General features: G+C 41.8%; 1 protein-coding gene across 3 annotated transcripts in view; it reads right to left on the reverse strand.

Annotated features, from left to right (window-relative positions):
* The window catches only part of col27a1b (collagen, type XXVII, alpha 1b), a 107491-nt gene that overhangs the window by 53928 nt on the left and 38315 nt on the right, over positions 1–15248 (reverse strand). For all 3 annotated transcript variants that reach the window (XR_010325473.1, XM_064308676.1, XM_064308677.1), the window contains exons 8-12: positions 10354–10398; positions 8616–8669; positions 6166–6210; positions 3723–3776; positions 3195–3239 (exon numbers count right to left, since the gene is read on the reverse strand). Coding sequence is in view for 2 of the 3 variants with exons in the window: in XM_064308676.1 (XP_064164746.1) it covers positions 3195–3239; positions 3723–3776; positions 6166–6210; positions 8616–8669; positions 10354–10398 (243 nt within the window). In the remaining variant the exon portion in view is untranslated. The remainder of the gene's footprint in view (positions 1–3194; positions 3240–3722; positions 3777–6165; positions 6211–8615; positions 8670–10353; positions 10399–15248) is intronic.

Below are 15248 nucleotides of genomic sequence, written 5' to 3' on the forward strand. Positions count from 1 at the left end.
GGGGTGTTTGCTGAGATACTTAGCAGTGGGTTTCACACATGAACGTAGCTGAGTTTGCAGATTACTGAATATTAAAAATTAGCACAGGAATTGGAGATGTGCAGGCCCACGTTGAGTACCAAATGAAAAAAAAAAAGAAATTAACAAAAAAAATAAATAATAAAAAGTCTAATACATTTTCTGGGCTAGGAGAAGAATACAAATCCCTCCCAAAGTGTCAGTCATTTAAGACGTCCCTAGACAGTCTGGGCCTTTTCCTTATTACTTGCCAAAACCCACATGGGCCGACCAAATACATGTTGTCCATGGGCCAAAGTTGGCCTCAGTAACATCACACACAAGTGGAAAACACTGTTACGTAGACAAAAACAAAATCCTCTTTACTTTTTCCACCACATGTGACCACAGAAGGATTCTTCCTTGTTCCATAGGAAAGACAGCAAAGTGTAGGTTTGTTATTCTCATGTAGTCAAATGAATTGATGCTCTTGTGAGAACAGAGCCAACACAGCAAAATGTTCAGAGTAAAATCAACCATTACAGAGTGCTTGTACATCTACTAGACCATACAGGACTCACATGAATGCAGTCATTTAATTTAACACTGAGAAAGTACTCACATTAATAAGAATCCTACTCTTATATCGGAGTCTTTGTCTTATCTCCTTACTTATTGATTAATCACGGTCTTCCATTATTCAGTGTTTACAAAGACAAGGTTACCATTACCTGAGACTGCTTCTCTTTCTCCAGCCCCAGAAAGCAGCCTGAGGCACTACACACAGAGATAAACACTTCTATGCAACTCTGCATTCTGATATTACCTCCAACTGACACTGGCAACACAGCAAAAAAAGCAATACTCCTAGAATTAATAATGATAATATCAATCACTTTCAACACCATATAACAGCACCAGGCACAGTAAACAGCCAACAGGCAGAACCACACTGTAAGAGAAAATTTGTCACTGACTGTGTCAGGCAGAGCTCTACAGCGCTCCCATATTAGGAGCATTCACTGTCAACTGGAAAAATAATCGACATTGACTAACTGGGATGCATTAGTGTGCTCCTAAATGTTTCAACTTAGGAGCGCATGTGCCCCTTGGAAAAATGTTAGCGCAGAGCCCTGGTGTCAGTCTGCTTGTGCCATGTAGGCATTTTTGAAGCCATAGTTACAGTAAGTAATAACAGATTTTTTTCATATGTGATTAGCACACCAGAAGCAGGGCGCAGTATAGGCCTCTAAGAGGACATATACAAAAACCCAGTATAGATGGGGTAAAATTAAATTGTAGATAAAATATTAAAATGGCTGGCAGCTCTGATGAAATGAGACTCTCACACAATATCCTTAACCAGACTTAATTATTCACAGGTATTGACTGCAGCAATTGGCAGAAGACCAAGCTACAGTGTACACAACATGCCATCTGACTCGCTAAGAAATAGAACTCACTTGCCTTTGCTAGATAACATTTTGAAATGCAATGTTTCACAATGAGTGTGCAATGTTTGTGCAAAAAGCATAAATAATATGGAAATGATTGGGACCTTTCTGTACATGAAAATTACAATGTGGGAAATATGCACACAAAAAAGACTAATTGGCTAGATGTGAAATATGAATTTAGGGTTAAAATAATGAATAGTTGCTAATAATGAATAGTTTGCCTTGCAAGTCTTTTTTAACTGACTTTATAACATTAGACATGCTATAGTAAAAATTACTGGAGTTATAAATCCTGGAGTTATAATAAGATTAATATAATAATGATCATAATTAAGCACATGAATAATCAGCTATTCTTTCGGTTTGAAACACGTAATAAATACGCAACAACTATTTTATTACTTTGTTAATTGCACAAGATGTTTGCTCTTTAACAGACTAAGAAATGACTTCAGTTCCACTTCCCGCTGTCTACATGAGAAAAGCCTGTGCTGAGTGGGCGGAGCCAGCATGCATGGGGCGGGGCCTGGATGCTGCACCGTAGCCTGCTTGGAAGTTAGCAGAGAACAGAGGGCCAGCGAGACAAAGAGAGTACTGGCCCCCTTCCATCCAACTGAGCCCTCATCCAAAAATAGGATTGAATTTCCCTCCTGGCCCACAGAATCTTTTTTTCCTATTTTAAACTAAATCAGCCCCTGTCAGAGAGGAAGGGGTATAAAAAATACCATGTCCATTAAACAAAGCCTCTGCCAACTGGCCCCTTCAGACTCCACTTTTTCTTCCTTCTCTTTGAGGAAGATATCTTGGAGAAAGAGACTATTGTGTGAATCTTCTCCATTATAGGCGATCCCTGTCTCTTTGGGAGCCTGTAGTCACGTTGCCAATACTAAACCATGGATCATTTCCACACACCTTAGCACAGTGTCTGAGAATCACTTATAAAACCACCACCACATCATGGAAAATCGCACCGAAAGAGAAGCTCATAAAAAAACGACCAGCCACGTTTGGAAACGAAGACGTGTTTTCATAGCACTGCTCTTTTTCTTTCAGAGTTAAAAAAACAAATGATGATCTCAGTTGTTTTGCGTAAGCCATAATCTATATTCACATTTGAATTGAAACACATTCAGAAGTTGGCTCCAGGCTCAGTAATTATGTTCAAAAGAATTAAAGAAGTTCTGCAATGCTGCAGTTCTAAAGTAATGTATAATGAGCCTGTTTCAATAGAGGAATTTCTCATCACATCTATGCATGCTATATACTGCATAACCTTAAAATGACCCTTTAATTGAAAGTGTTCACTATAGAATGAAGCACTCAAACCTTTGTGCTAAAGCCTCACTGACAGCCGACCCATGAAGAGGGCCCAGCTGACTATGATCCCCGCTCTACTGGTGAAAATGTGTTTATACTCATTCAACACGGGTAGCCATCTTCTTGGATGAAGAGAGAAACGCTGGAAAACATTCAAACAGTGACTCATGTCATCGGCTCTTGCATTAATCGCAGCTTTGTGGCATGTGTTAGGGGCCTCTACCGCACATGAAGCCATGGAAGGCCACGCAGACAGCTACACTACTACCATTAGCGTCTACGGGCTCATCAGAGGAGACTAATCAGTCTTCAGTTTGCACTCACATTAATTGATTAATGTTCAGATCAAAGAGAGAATTAAAAAACAGTGAAATATTAATGGTCAGATATTAATCTATAAAGTATGTTGAGAGAAAACTTTACCGGCCTACCCATCTTGCCCCTCTTCCCTGGAACTCCAGGAATGCCCTAAAACATGCATGGCAAAAGAGAAGAGACAAAGACACAATGTCACTCAGTGTGATTAGATAGCATTGAAATTAAAAATGCTTAGTCTACAGGATATGAACAAAGAGACCGTGACTGTAATCTGATTGGCATTTGTGTTGGTTTAGGGGAGCTCTGTGTACATTAATTCACTACGGATGATGATGTCACTATCCTTTGGGGATAATAAAAGCCTGGGAAGACTGTGATAAGGGCTCCTTGAAGGGGATCTGGCTCTTTGGCACAGCAGGCACATTGTATTTTGTAGGCCAGCGAATGCTTAGTGTTTGCAAAGTTTGATGTTCAAACCCCACTGGGTGGGAGGGACATAGTTTTACACCAATCACGCACCTCCCACAATGGACTGCAGTAAATCTAGTAAAATAATCGTGTCATGGCGCCGTTGACCATATATGTAAGCAATGTCGTCAGTAAGGAATGGCTAAATAAATGAATCTGACTCACTCTCTCGCCATCAGGCCCAGGTAAGCCAAAAAGCCCCGGGATTCCTATGAAGCCCTGCAGAGAGTGGGGAAGAGCAGAGGCGTGAGGTTTCACAGCGTAAGACTTCAGGAGTGCCCTGGCCCCTGTGTCGCTCAATCCACTGCTGGGCGTGTCCTCTGAGAGCAGGGCGCTGGTCTCCATGAAGAACTAAGCCTTGAGGCAAGTGTATATGCCCATGGACTGCATGGTGCTGGCTTCCACGATGTAGTCCAAGGGCACATACCCTCACACCAGGGATCAATGACGTATCCAAACGCGCTGCTTGGGTGGGTGACAAAAGCTGGTTAAAACATGAAGGGGAAAAAAAGAAAGGAAATACAGAACAAAAAACAAGCAAACAGAAAATATGTATAACATTTATAACAAAATTGAGGCTTGTTCAAACTGGGACCAGGCTGGGGAAGGGAATTAGAGCTAGAGCATCGGGAGATCAGGAGAGGCCCTTGGGGTAAGTTTAAACAGGAAATTCCACTGGACAAGGGCTGGGGCAACCTATCGAAGCTGATAAACTTCTTAACGGAGGCTTTGCTACCACAGCACATTACGGCATAGTTTCTTAGGAGAAGACAAGTCAGAGAGCTACAATTCAAAGTTACAGTGCTGTTTTTTTTTAGGTATTTAAGCATTTTGGAGTCATGTGAAGAGGAAAGTCTGCCGTGGAGAAAGAGAGGGACGCATTTCCTGTGGAATGGAGGAGAAACAAATACTGACAACAGTTGATTTAACAACTGCTGGCAGTGACTGCAGCCAGGATGATTTGCTGGAGTACTAGAGAGCACATGCACAGAATTCAGAGCACAGTACACTTTCCAACCATGAGTACATGCTTTTGCAGACAGAAAATTCACAAGGGCAAAAAACATGGATGAAGGATCTGTCATGGTTCATCAATAAAAACGTGGCATCTCTTTGCTCAACAGCAATTCCAGTGTGTGCTCGATGTGTCATCCTCACTACAGCACACTACAGCTGTTCCAGATGTTCTGACGCCTTCACCTGCCCATGTAAGTCTTATACAGGGAGAATGCCACTCATCTTTATGGCAATTTGCCAATGGGAAAGGCCACTGAAAGCATTACTCACATGGACATTACAGCAATAAAGCTTTCAGTGGAAACTAGGCAAAATTTTGATGAGGAACAAAATTGATAAGGACAGGTCTGTTAATTTCACCAAGAGTTAGGATTTTTATTTTTTACTTTTTTACAACGTAGAGCAAGGAGCTGGTGTTCTGTTTATATTGCCAAAGTGCATTTAAACAACAAGCATATACTGTAGGTGGAAAATGCATTTGTGAATAATGAAAGAACTGTGCATCTTGCTAATGATCATGGTGGATTTGGTCTAATCTAGGCAGCACTTCCTGTCTGAGGCTTTAACACCACGACCACTGATTTTCCTGCAGTACAGTCATGCAACATTTAAAGGGAAAATTCCAACTGTGCAGGAAAATAAATGAAGTGAATTGGAAGGGCTTGCCATTGTATTTGAGTGCTCCGGATTTTCACGCAGATTATATTAGCCAACTAAGCAAAATGATATTCAGTGGCTTCTGTCCACAATTCTGAGGAACAGGGAAGATTCCTTGGTCTCATCCAAGAACACCAGGATGAGTGGAAAAATATATTTTCCTCTTGACCACCACCTCTGTTGGAACTAGAGGTACAATCAAGAGACTATCCCTTTTGGACTGTTAACATGTTATGCCGAGGTCCAAAAGAGCCTTGGGGAGATTACAGTAGAAGCTTCAGTCACAGCTTTCATAATACAGCAAAACAAATGATATCCAATAGTGATGGCGAATCAGCCAGAGGTATAGCACAGAGCTCTCAGTGAGGTTGTGGTGGGATCATGGTCAAAAGAGGAATGTATACTTTACTGTAATAATATAGAAGTACATATGGTACGTATTGTTATGTAAATATTATTTTTCACTGCAATGTTGTATTCTAGATCATATATTCCACCCTATGAAGGGTGTCAGCCACACCCATATATAAAATGTACATATGTTGGACAAGATGGCTGAAATGATTTTTAAACACTTCCCAGAAAATTTCCAGAAAATAATGTGCAAAAACCATAAAAAGTATGTGTAAAGCACACTTTTCTTGCTATTGGATAACGTTTTAGCTTAATGTTTAAGAAAGTATTGTAAAATACATATTTTTTTTCCAAATGTAAAGTTGTTAATGACTTATTTTCAATTTTCCCATAATAAATATGTATATACTGTATACACATGCACAAAAACAGGGCATACAGTTACACCAAAAAAAGGCAGAGCACACTATACATGTAAATCACAGAAGTCAGGAACCCGGGGCTTTGTGAAAAAAGTATTAAGTATAGCTAAGCAGCCGATCTAATGTTCTATGCACACAAGTAGAAAAAAATCACTTACCCGAGCACCTTTTGGCCCCAGTTCACCTATAGGCCCAGGTAAACCCTAAAACACACAAAAAGTAAAATAGTACTTGAACAGCTAAACACAAACTTGAATAGGACAAAACTTTATTGACAACAAGAACACAGTAAGTGAAAGCTACATATAAATGCAATAATAGAATTAATCTAATTTAGCCATTTTCTCTTCTGAAATAAGAAAATCCAGAAAAGGCCCTTAAATTACTGAAAATGTGCCAATTCTTACCTTAAGACACATAACTAGCTGGAAACAGTGGGCCAAATGTTGAAGTGATAAATGCCGCACTGTTCTGACAATGAAGGGTATGATATAATTTTCCTACACCTCTCCCAGCAGCTGCAATTCATTCAAAGATCTGTGTTTACTTACAGATTACTATAACTATTCCCTTTCTATTTAAAGGAAATAGAGAACAGGGAAAACGTACTGTTATGGACATATTCCAGCACGTATGAATAATTATTGTATTACTGTGCCGGTAATGTGAGTATTTTGTTGGCTGTAAATGTTGCAGAAACTGCCAAAATGCTTCATATAATTCAGTGGAACAAATACTTGACTGCTCTCTGGGTATAATGCCCAGTTGGATACTTAATAAGTTACATTATTATAGTGGACTGGCCATTTTTACAAAGTGTTAATTTCAACAGAAAAAAGAATCAGAAAAAGAAACTTTATAGGATGACACTTAAAAAACTTAAAAATTACACTTTCAGAGTTTATTTGTATATGGTACTTATATGGCAACTTGCAATTCATACAGTAGCACAATCGTGCTCCTTTCTCCTCCTAAATCCTCCTCCTGTGTATAGATATATTCACAAAAAAAATATAAATAAATTGAATCCTCATATTCTGCATATTCTGCCTACTCCATTGGCTTCTATGAGGTCAGAAATGTGTGCTTGTTTTGATTGCTTTTCCCCCTACTCTTACCACACGAATGACCACAGAAGAACCTTGTTAAACCCTCTCATCCAGCAAAACCCCCCTGAAATCAAAACACCAACCAAACTTTACAAGACACACTTTTATTTTAACTGTGCCTTCTCATTTTGATGACAAAAAACAAATGTCTACCTTGTTTAAAAGGCACCTAGGGTGATTCAGTGGGGGGAGGAATGTAGGGAATAGTTTAAGCCTTTGGTTAGATGTACCAAAGACTAAAAATGATTTTGGTACATTCAAGTCCAGTTGGCACATCCCATTAAACCTGATTCACTTTTAAATACTTGTTAACATTTTCCAGAAGAATAACAGACACCTTAAAAATAATTCTTGCAAGGTACAAAACAGTCCTTTTTTTCCAGAAAGCCCACTCTAGGTACCCTTTTAGCAGACATTGATTGATTACAGGATGAGTGGAGACCTGAGGCACTATTGAAGCTGGAGCTCTCCCTCCGACTCCCAGAGGAGAGGAGAGTGCTGCATCAGCGGGCCTGGACTCCCTGCCTGTGTGATCTCTTTGCCAGACCCACCCCGCGGAGAGCCGGAACAGTACTCCACGGCTTTTCGGATGGTAGGGGGTGCTACAGCCTAATCCATCAGAGAAACATACAGCACGTACAGCGGGGAGCCCTCAGTACGTGTGTAGCGGGGCCGGCACCAGTGCCAAGCCACCCACCCACACATACACAAACACATGCACACACGCCGAGCACAGAGTGAGAGAGCAGGTCAAGAAAAGACAATGATACCGTTTACACAAGACCACAGGCCTGGACCACTGGTGCAGATACTGTAAGTGATTCCCCATATGCTGAGTTATGTATTTGTGCGGGCAAAGGAGGTATGTCCCACAATGCAGTGAAATCCATAACTGATACATTAAAAAAAATACCTTGAACCCTTGCCCTTGCCAAATGACATTAACAGCACCAGGGCCCAAACTGAAATTTATGGCTTGATTTTACAGAGCATCCAGGAGAATATATTAAAGGACAGCACACTGTAGGTTTACAATAGTGTATTAACTTTAAGGAGGCATAGGGTTTTTTTTCATTTCAATTGTTGCTTAGGGGTTAGGAGAAATTCAATCTCATGTTTACTTTCATAATAAGGGGTAATCTATATTAGCAGTAAACTCTTATAAATGACTGTCCAGACAGAACATGGAAAACCCACAAGCCCTACTGAATGTAAACTGAATGTCCCTCACCATTTGCGGCAATTGCATTTACCACATTTAGAGTCATTTAACATTTGACTGTCAAGCTATTGGGCACTCAGGGCTCAAGAGAAGCATTTTAATTGCACAGTTTGGACGTCAATGGCTCTGGCCAACACCTTCACTTAATCTACTCTCCCCTCTCCGGAAATCCCCATTCATCGCCACAGTTGTGGCCCTCCTCTCCCAGCAACACTTAAATTTCTACTTTGTGCGCACGGCCAGTTTAGCCAGCACAGCATCAGAAGATTTACTGCACCTGCCTGCCAGGATAACCTTTGGCACCCGGGCTTCCGTCTGGCCCTCGTTCACCCTGGGGAGAAAAGGGAAAAGAAAGAGGGTGTAGGGGGGAGGGGGGGGAGATTTATCACAATTACTGTACCTCCAGAATGCAGGCATTCAGGAGGTTCTATGAGGTCTGAGGAAAGCACAGGGCTGTGCTCCCCCAGATCCACGTGTCACTCTTTCAGCTCCCCATAAAAGCCCTTTGTTTGGTCAAATATTGTTTTTGGAAGGCAAGGCCCAGCTAGAAATAAGGTGTTATTTTCTTGTTGGTTTTTTCAGTTGTGCCTTGTTATGCTCTGGCCATATGGTCCAGGTTCAGTGGGAAACCGCCTTGCCAAGATTCTTTAAGTGCAGACGCAGTCGTGTATAACATCCTTTGACATAGTCCCGTCGTGCACACTGCCCCCTATTCATGCAGGGCTCTCTGTGCTTGGCTTTGACCGAATGCATAAAGGGGGATTCAAGCACAAGCCTCCAGAAAGGTATCCTTTATGCCTGCCTGGCTAAATGCTACCTTTGCATGGTTGTAGGAAGTACAGTCTAATGAAGGGTGGGAAGGGAGGCAGGAAGGGTGTTTCTTTTTGTCAGTAGCTGCAGCTGGGTTATCCAGAAGGGTGCTGGGGACCTGCTTAACAAGGTGACCCTGCCATAGATACAGTGATACAGCCCCTCTCAAATGAATCAGCTGTGTTACTCAACACCACATTTTAATAAATCTACGAGATAAAGCTGTCACTTCAGCTCGCAGATGAGAAGGCGCTCAGCTGGGATTTCAGCATCGCTTCCTCTCAAGGGCGCATTTTTGTGACGTTTCTGTGCCAGCACTTCTTGACCGGGAAAGTCTGATGACTAAGTCCATGGCTAAGCACTCCACATCGTGACTCACCCTCTTCTCCTCAGGACCGAGGAGTGCTGTCTACTCAAGGGAGGACTTTTCCGCATTGTAAAATAAAACGTAACAGCACAGAGCTAACTCTTTCCCCCTGCTGGCTCCCTTGTGCCTTTCCCGCGAAGCTGCCCTTAGATCTCACTCGCTCATCACGGGGAACAAGGCTGCTGATGATGCTCAGACGTGAGTAACGCCTTGGAATGGTCCCCATCTTCTTCTATACTGTAGTATTTTGGACTGTAGCAAAGTGCGAGCAGATGTTTCTGCTCTCTTTTATTCAGCACTGGCTCTTTTAACAAGGCTTGGCAGCAGAGCACTGTTTACAGGGCCCGCTAAGTTCGCAAAGATGAATTGATTCTGAACTTGCATGGGACATTAGATTTGAAATGGGAGAATTACCCAAAATAGCTGAGGCGGGGTTTTAACATGCTGCAGGTTGACTCATCTATCGTTACTATGCTAACTGCAGCCTCTACAACCCATTTACAATTGTTAGAAAAATGGGTGGCAGAGTTGTGCAGCGGTTGGACTTGTAGTTTCATAGCCAGATGGTTGCTGGTTTGAATCCCTGCCTGTACAGTGGAAGTGTTTATTGAGCAAGATTAAGATGTAAAATGTAAACTACTGAAGTAGCCCTGGATAAAGGAGTCAGCTAAAGAATCAATGTTCATGGATCTGAATATGCATTTATGGAACACAACATCAATCAATGAGGTAAGGATCAGTGAACTAAAAGACAAGCACCACTACTCTTCTCCCTTGGTACTATTCTACAAAATCTCTACATATCAATAAGATATAAAGTAGCCAAGAGAATACTCACTGGTTCTCCTGGATGACCAGGTGGACCGGGGTGACCTTTCTGTCCCTGAAAAGGACAAACACCACAAGTATTATTAGTGGACACCAGACCAAATGGCTGCTTCCATCATACAAAGGTCTCATGCTTGTCTCCATAATGCAAACTGGAGCTAATAAACTGGAGACAGTGAAGGCATCTGTTTTTATTTATATGTCTGGTGTATTAATGTGCGCCGTATCAATCATATAAGGAACATAAGACACCACACGCAAGAATCAAACAGCACCATGTCATGAGAATAAGATTTCTGCTGCATGTGTAAACTGAAAGAAAAAAATTATTTTGCCTGACATGGCTTGCCAAAACATTGTACATTAGGAACAGAAATACTTTCTGTTTAAATTCAGAGCTTCTTGTATCCAAGAAGCGGGACGTGTAGAAATTCCACCCGGGGATTATGGAACATTTTGCCCGAGTCAGCAGAGAAGCAGAACAAAAGGATGGAAAAAAGGAATCAAAGGTAAAGCCATGTGGAAATCCAGACAGAGTGAACATTGAATACTCCAGCTCTTTCAAGGAAACCGATGGTCATTTTCCAAAACCACAGCGCAGAGTAATTGGCTGATGACTCTTGTTAATGTCCAAACACTGGCCAATTGTGTTTAACGTGTCATCTCGCCCAGGGGAGCACTAATGGTTTTACTCAGGGATGCCAGTAAATACAGTCATGTCTTCAGATGTCTACACCGGATATTCACTTTATATTCACAAGCTAAGGTTGGCAAAAACCGTGATAAAGGTGATGCAGTAGTCTAAGAGCACTGGATTAGGAATCACACATGACCAAGCCTCCTCAATTCAAATCAGTATCTCACAAATTACTTGTGATATCTACCTGTGTGGAAAGCAGCAGTGCCTACAACTCGTAGAATAGGAAACCAGCCCCACTGAAATTTTGCCCCCCCCGCCTATGCTCCTAGCCCACGCTGTGCCCTCACACCAGACTGCCCTCACAACAGCGCATCTCTGACCTTGAATGAGTCTCTACCCAGAGAAACCACTAGAGGACCCTCTTTACACAGAGCTGCGTGCCCTCAATAATAAAAAAAAACCCAGGATTCAGTGCTGAATTGTACAACTCTCATTAACTGTCAGCCATACAAGAACATGAGAGTTTGGAGCTTGCTGTTGGATTGAGAATGTGATTTAAGTCGTGCTTCACAACCTTGATCCTGGCACACACTGTGTACTGTACAGTACCGTTTTTTCAAACAACTTTTAATTACACTCAATAATGATTCAACAGTTAACTGAATATAACCCCATATTTAGCATCTATGCAGTTTATGGAATTGGTGAAAATTCCTTAGTGAACAAAATATGTTCCTGGGGTGTTTTTAAAGTTACGGAATTCATCTAACATTTTTTGTTGACATTCATCCCATCAAGGGGTCTAACACTAATTCAACTATTGAATTAGCTATTAACAATTTTTCTAGGCCCAAATGAAAGAAACAGAGACAGGGACTGTGCTAGTTAAATAATATGTGATACATAGATTCTCCTGTTCTAGAGGTTTAAACTATATGTTTCTGAAGCCGAATAGCTTATAACTGTATTGCTAAAAATCTGACTATCCAGATGATTAAGAGGAATTCCTGTTTGCAACACAGGCATGCTTGAACTCAGGATACTAGCATTGCTTCTGAGTTTCTTAATAGCATGACTGGAAAAAAGTTTTTTGGAAGCAGAGTACAATTGCACATTATATCTTTTAATATTTAATGTGCAATTATTTAATTTTTCATAAAAAATGACTATTACAATTAATACAGTTCTACCTTGTTTAAAAAGGTTTCCTTATAAGGCATCTGCGATCTATTTACATCATGAAGATGTGGCCCATGGACCATGAACCATCAATGTTTTACAGTAACCTGGACCTCCTGACAAGTGACAACTTGTCAATGAGACTTTGTGGCCATTCCTTTTTCCAATAGATGTGATAAGAAAGCAAGCCTGCAGGCCTGTGTCACTCCTGCTTTACTCACATAAGGCCAGCTTTTCATCCCTCTTAAACTGGCATCCTTTGTGACAGATACCATTCAGGTCAGTCATGTCAGTCACTCTGTGCTCACCTCTTTCTCTGACGATTCCCAGAGCGTCTAATTTGCTGCTCGCCTAACATCAATTAACACGTAAAGATCTCTGACACCCAATCACCCCTGGGGAGACCATTTTCCTCTGTATCTGAACCAATAATAAGCTTTGTCTTTGGCTCCACTGGCCTTTAGCCAGGAGGTGCAATTTGACTCAGATCTTCAAACCTAAAGCCATTAGTACAGCACTTCCCAATTTATATTTGAAGCCACATTTGTCAAATTTATTACACTGTCACAAGTATGAGTACACAGTAGCCGGCTTCTTGAAGATATATCACATTTATTATGTGTAGAAATGACTTCCAGTGGATTGTAGATTACAAGAGTGGGTTCTGCTAGTGCACCAAGGTGATGTTTATGGCTCATCCTTCCTGAAATACACAGCCTTAAGGCAGAATGGTTTTACCACTGCAATACTTCCTTTCTAACCCTAAATTGCAGACAAAATACATTTTATGGAAGTGCAATAGAGTCAGACGCAAGTCTACGAATCACGGTCACAGTAATTGGAGAATCAAAGGCAGCAGGGGGCAGTTATTAAGCATGGAAGCGTAATAAATGTGGTCTGTTGCACAGGACTATGCTTTCCATTCCGAATCTGTTCGTGCTGCCCCTGAGGGCTCAGAACAATGTCTCCATCAATTTGGGAAATGTGCAACATAAAATTCTGACTTCTCTTGATTCCTGGAGCAGCAGGTCAGCACACAACCATGGAAAACAGGTGTGTCTGGATCCTCAAGCCAACCTAATATAGCAAGTAAGTACGTAAAGGAAAAAGGAACAGCGTCCAAAGTGGGGCTGCCAGTGAGGCTGAGGTCTGCATGTGGCGGAGAGAGCCGGAATACGGCACGCACAGTTGAGTCTCCTCGCAAGGCACGGTGTCAAGTAGTCTCATTAACCGATCGACATGACGGCGTTGGTCCACAGAGCTGTGAGTGCAGAACTGCTCGAAACCCCAGGGAGCGTGTGTGTGTGTGTGTGTGTGCATATGCATGTGTGTGTGTGTGTGTGTGTGTGTGTGTGTGCGTGCATATACGTGTGTGTGTGTGTGTGTGTGTGTGTGTGTGTGTGTGTGCATATGCATGTTTGTGTGCGCATGTTTGTGTGTATGTGTGTGTATGAGAGAGAAAGAGTGAGAGAGAGAGTGGGAGAGAGAGAGAGAGAGAGAGATAGAGGGAAAGCAAGAGTAACTCCACATGCAAGCTGTTTCTGGAGACTCAGACCCCCTCCCTCTTGTTCTGGATGCAATTTGCTCGTCTCTGATTCAGACCCCAGGGCAGACTAAGCGTACATTCTTCACCGCACTGTTTTTTTCTCTCCTCTGTGTTTGCTTCGATTTTTCCATCCATTCGAGGTTTTACGATGTGAAACCACACTGAGAAATGCTGAGGACCCCCAATACCTCTGCAGTTATCCTGATATCAAACTGGGATTGTGGAAACCAAGCCAGCACATGATAAAACAGTTTAGACATTGATGTCAGGCCTCAATATTAAAGCATGGCTCGCATTACGCTCTTCCAATGTGTCAGTCAATTTTTCAAGAAACAATGATCCAATGTTGTGTCAAATTATAAAATACATAAATATAAAACAGCTATGAACAACAGTATGCACATCACAATGAATACCATTATTATTACCATAACAACAGCCATGCTTGCCATTTTAAATATACCATTTATAAAGGAACTTCTAATGACCATGTGTGTTTAATCAGATAAAACCAAGAAAATTCCTTTCATTAGCTTGTATTGTGCTCTGTAAGCAAATTTCTAATTGAACTTTCCTCAGACTGTGCACCAAGCACATTTCTCCACAACTACCAAAAAACACATTTCCTTCGGAAATTTTTTTATTGCAGTAAATTAGTCATCTGGGAAGCTGTGGAGGAACGTCCTGTATATGTAATGTTGCTATAATTGAGGGGGTGGCTACTGAATTCAACAACTTGAGAGTAAAATGCATCCAAACCACAAAATAAACTTACCGAGCCAGATGCTCGGTTAAGAGTTATGTAAGGCAATACATCTGCATTTATTACCATCTTATCTGTAATCTTTAATATAAGAATGCCTGTATGAATAAATAAATAATGAAAAGGTATATTGATGTTTGAGTGACATTATATAAATTGAAAATGATGCCTTTTTTTGTGCTACACTGTCAGGCGAACTGCACCTCGTATATTGCCTGAGCGAGGGGGCCAGACAAAGGACTTTTGTCTGTATTCTGTGGGGCGTGAGGAGTGCAGGACCTCTGCCTATCACCTCGGCTCGCTGCTACCGGATGGCAGTGTTGACAGTGACGCCGTTGAGAAAGACGTCTGACGGAGGTCACAGTTCGCTGACACTTCCTCCTGACCCCGAGCCACTCTCCCCGACATAGCACGAGGCCGTCAAGGCTTTCGGGGATCCACCCACCCCGAAAAAACACGCAGACAGTCACGGGTCAGCGTTTCCACGTCAACCGGAGCAGGCGGGCTTTCCCCTTCACTGACACCTTTACTGTTCTCATGCTTTCAGACAGCAAAAAAATACAGGTGATAATATTTCTCCCATTATCCCATGCTGGACACATTTATGATTGCCCCATGATGCAATGGGCCTTAAAAGTTCTCCCACGGTGGTGTTTTGGTTAGTACAACGACAGATCCGCTCCTGTTCCAGGAACTCAACTCACACTAGAAAGATATTTCATTCTGGGGTTTTTTTGCAGACCTTGCCTGGCAGAACACCTCCTCTGAACTGGAAAA

Source organism: Anguilla rostrata, chromosome 14 (genome assembly GCF_018555375.3).
Source record: "Anguilla rostrata isolate EN2019 chromosome 14, ASM1855537v3, whole genome shotgun sequence".
Classification (NCBI taxonomy): domain Eukaryota; kingdom Metazoa; phylum Chordata; class Actinopteri; order Anguilliformes; family Anguillidae; genus Anguilla; species Anguilla rostrata.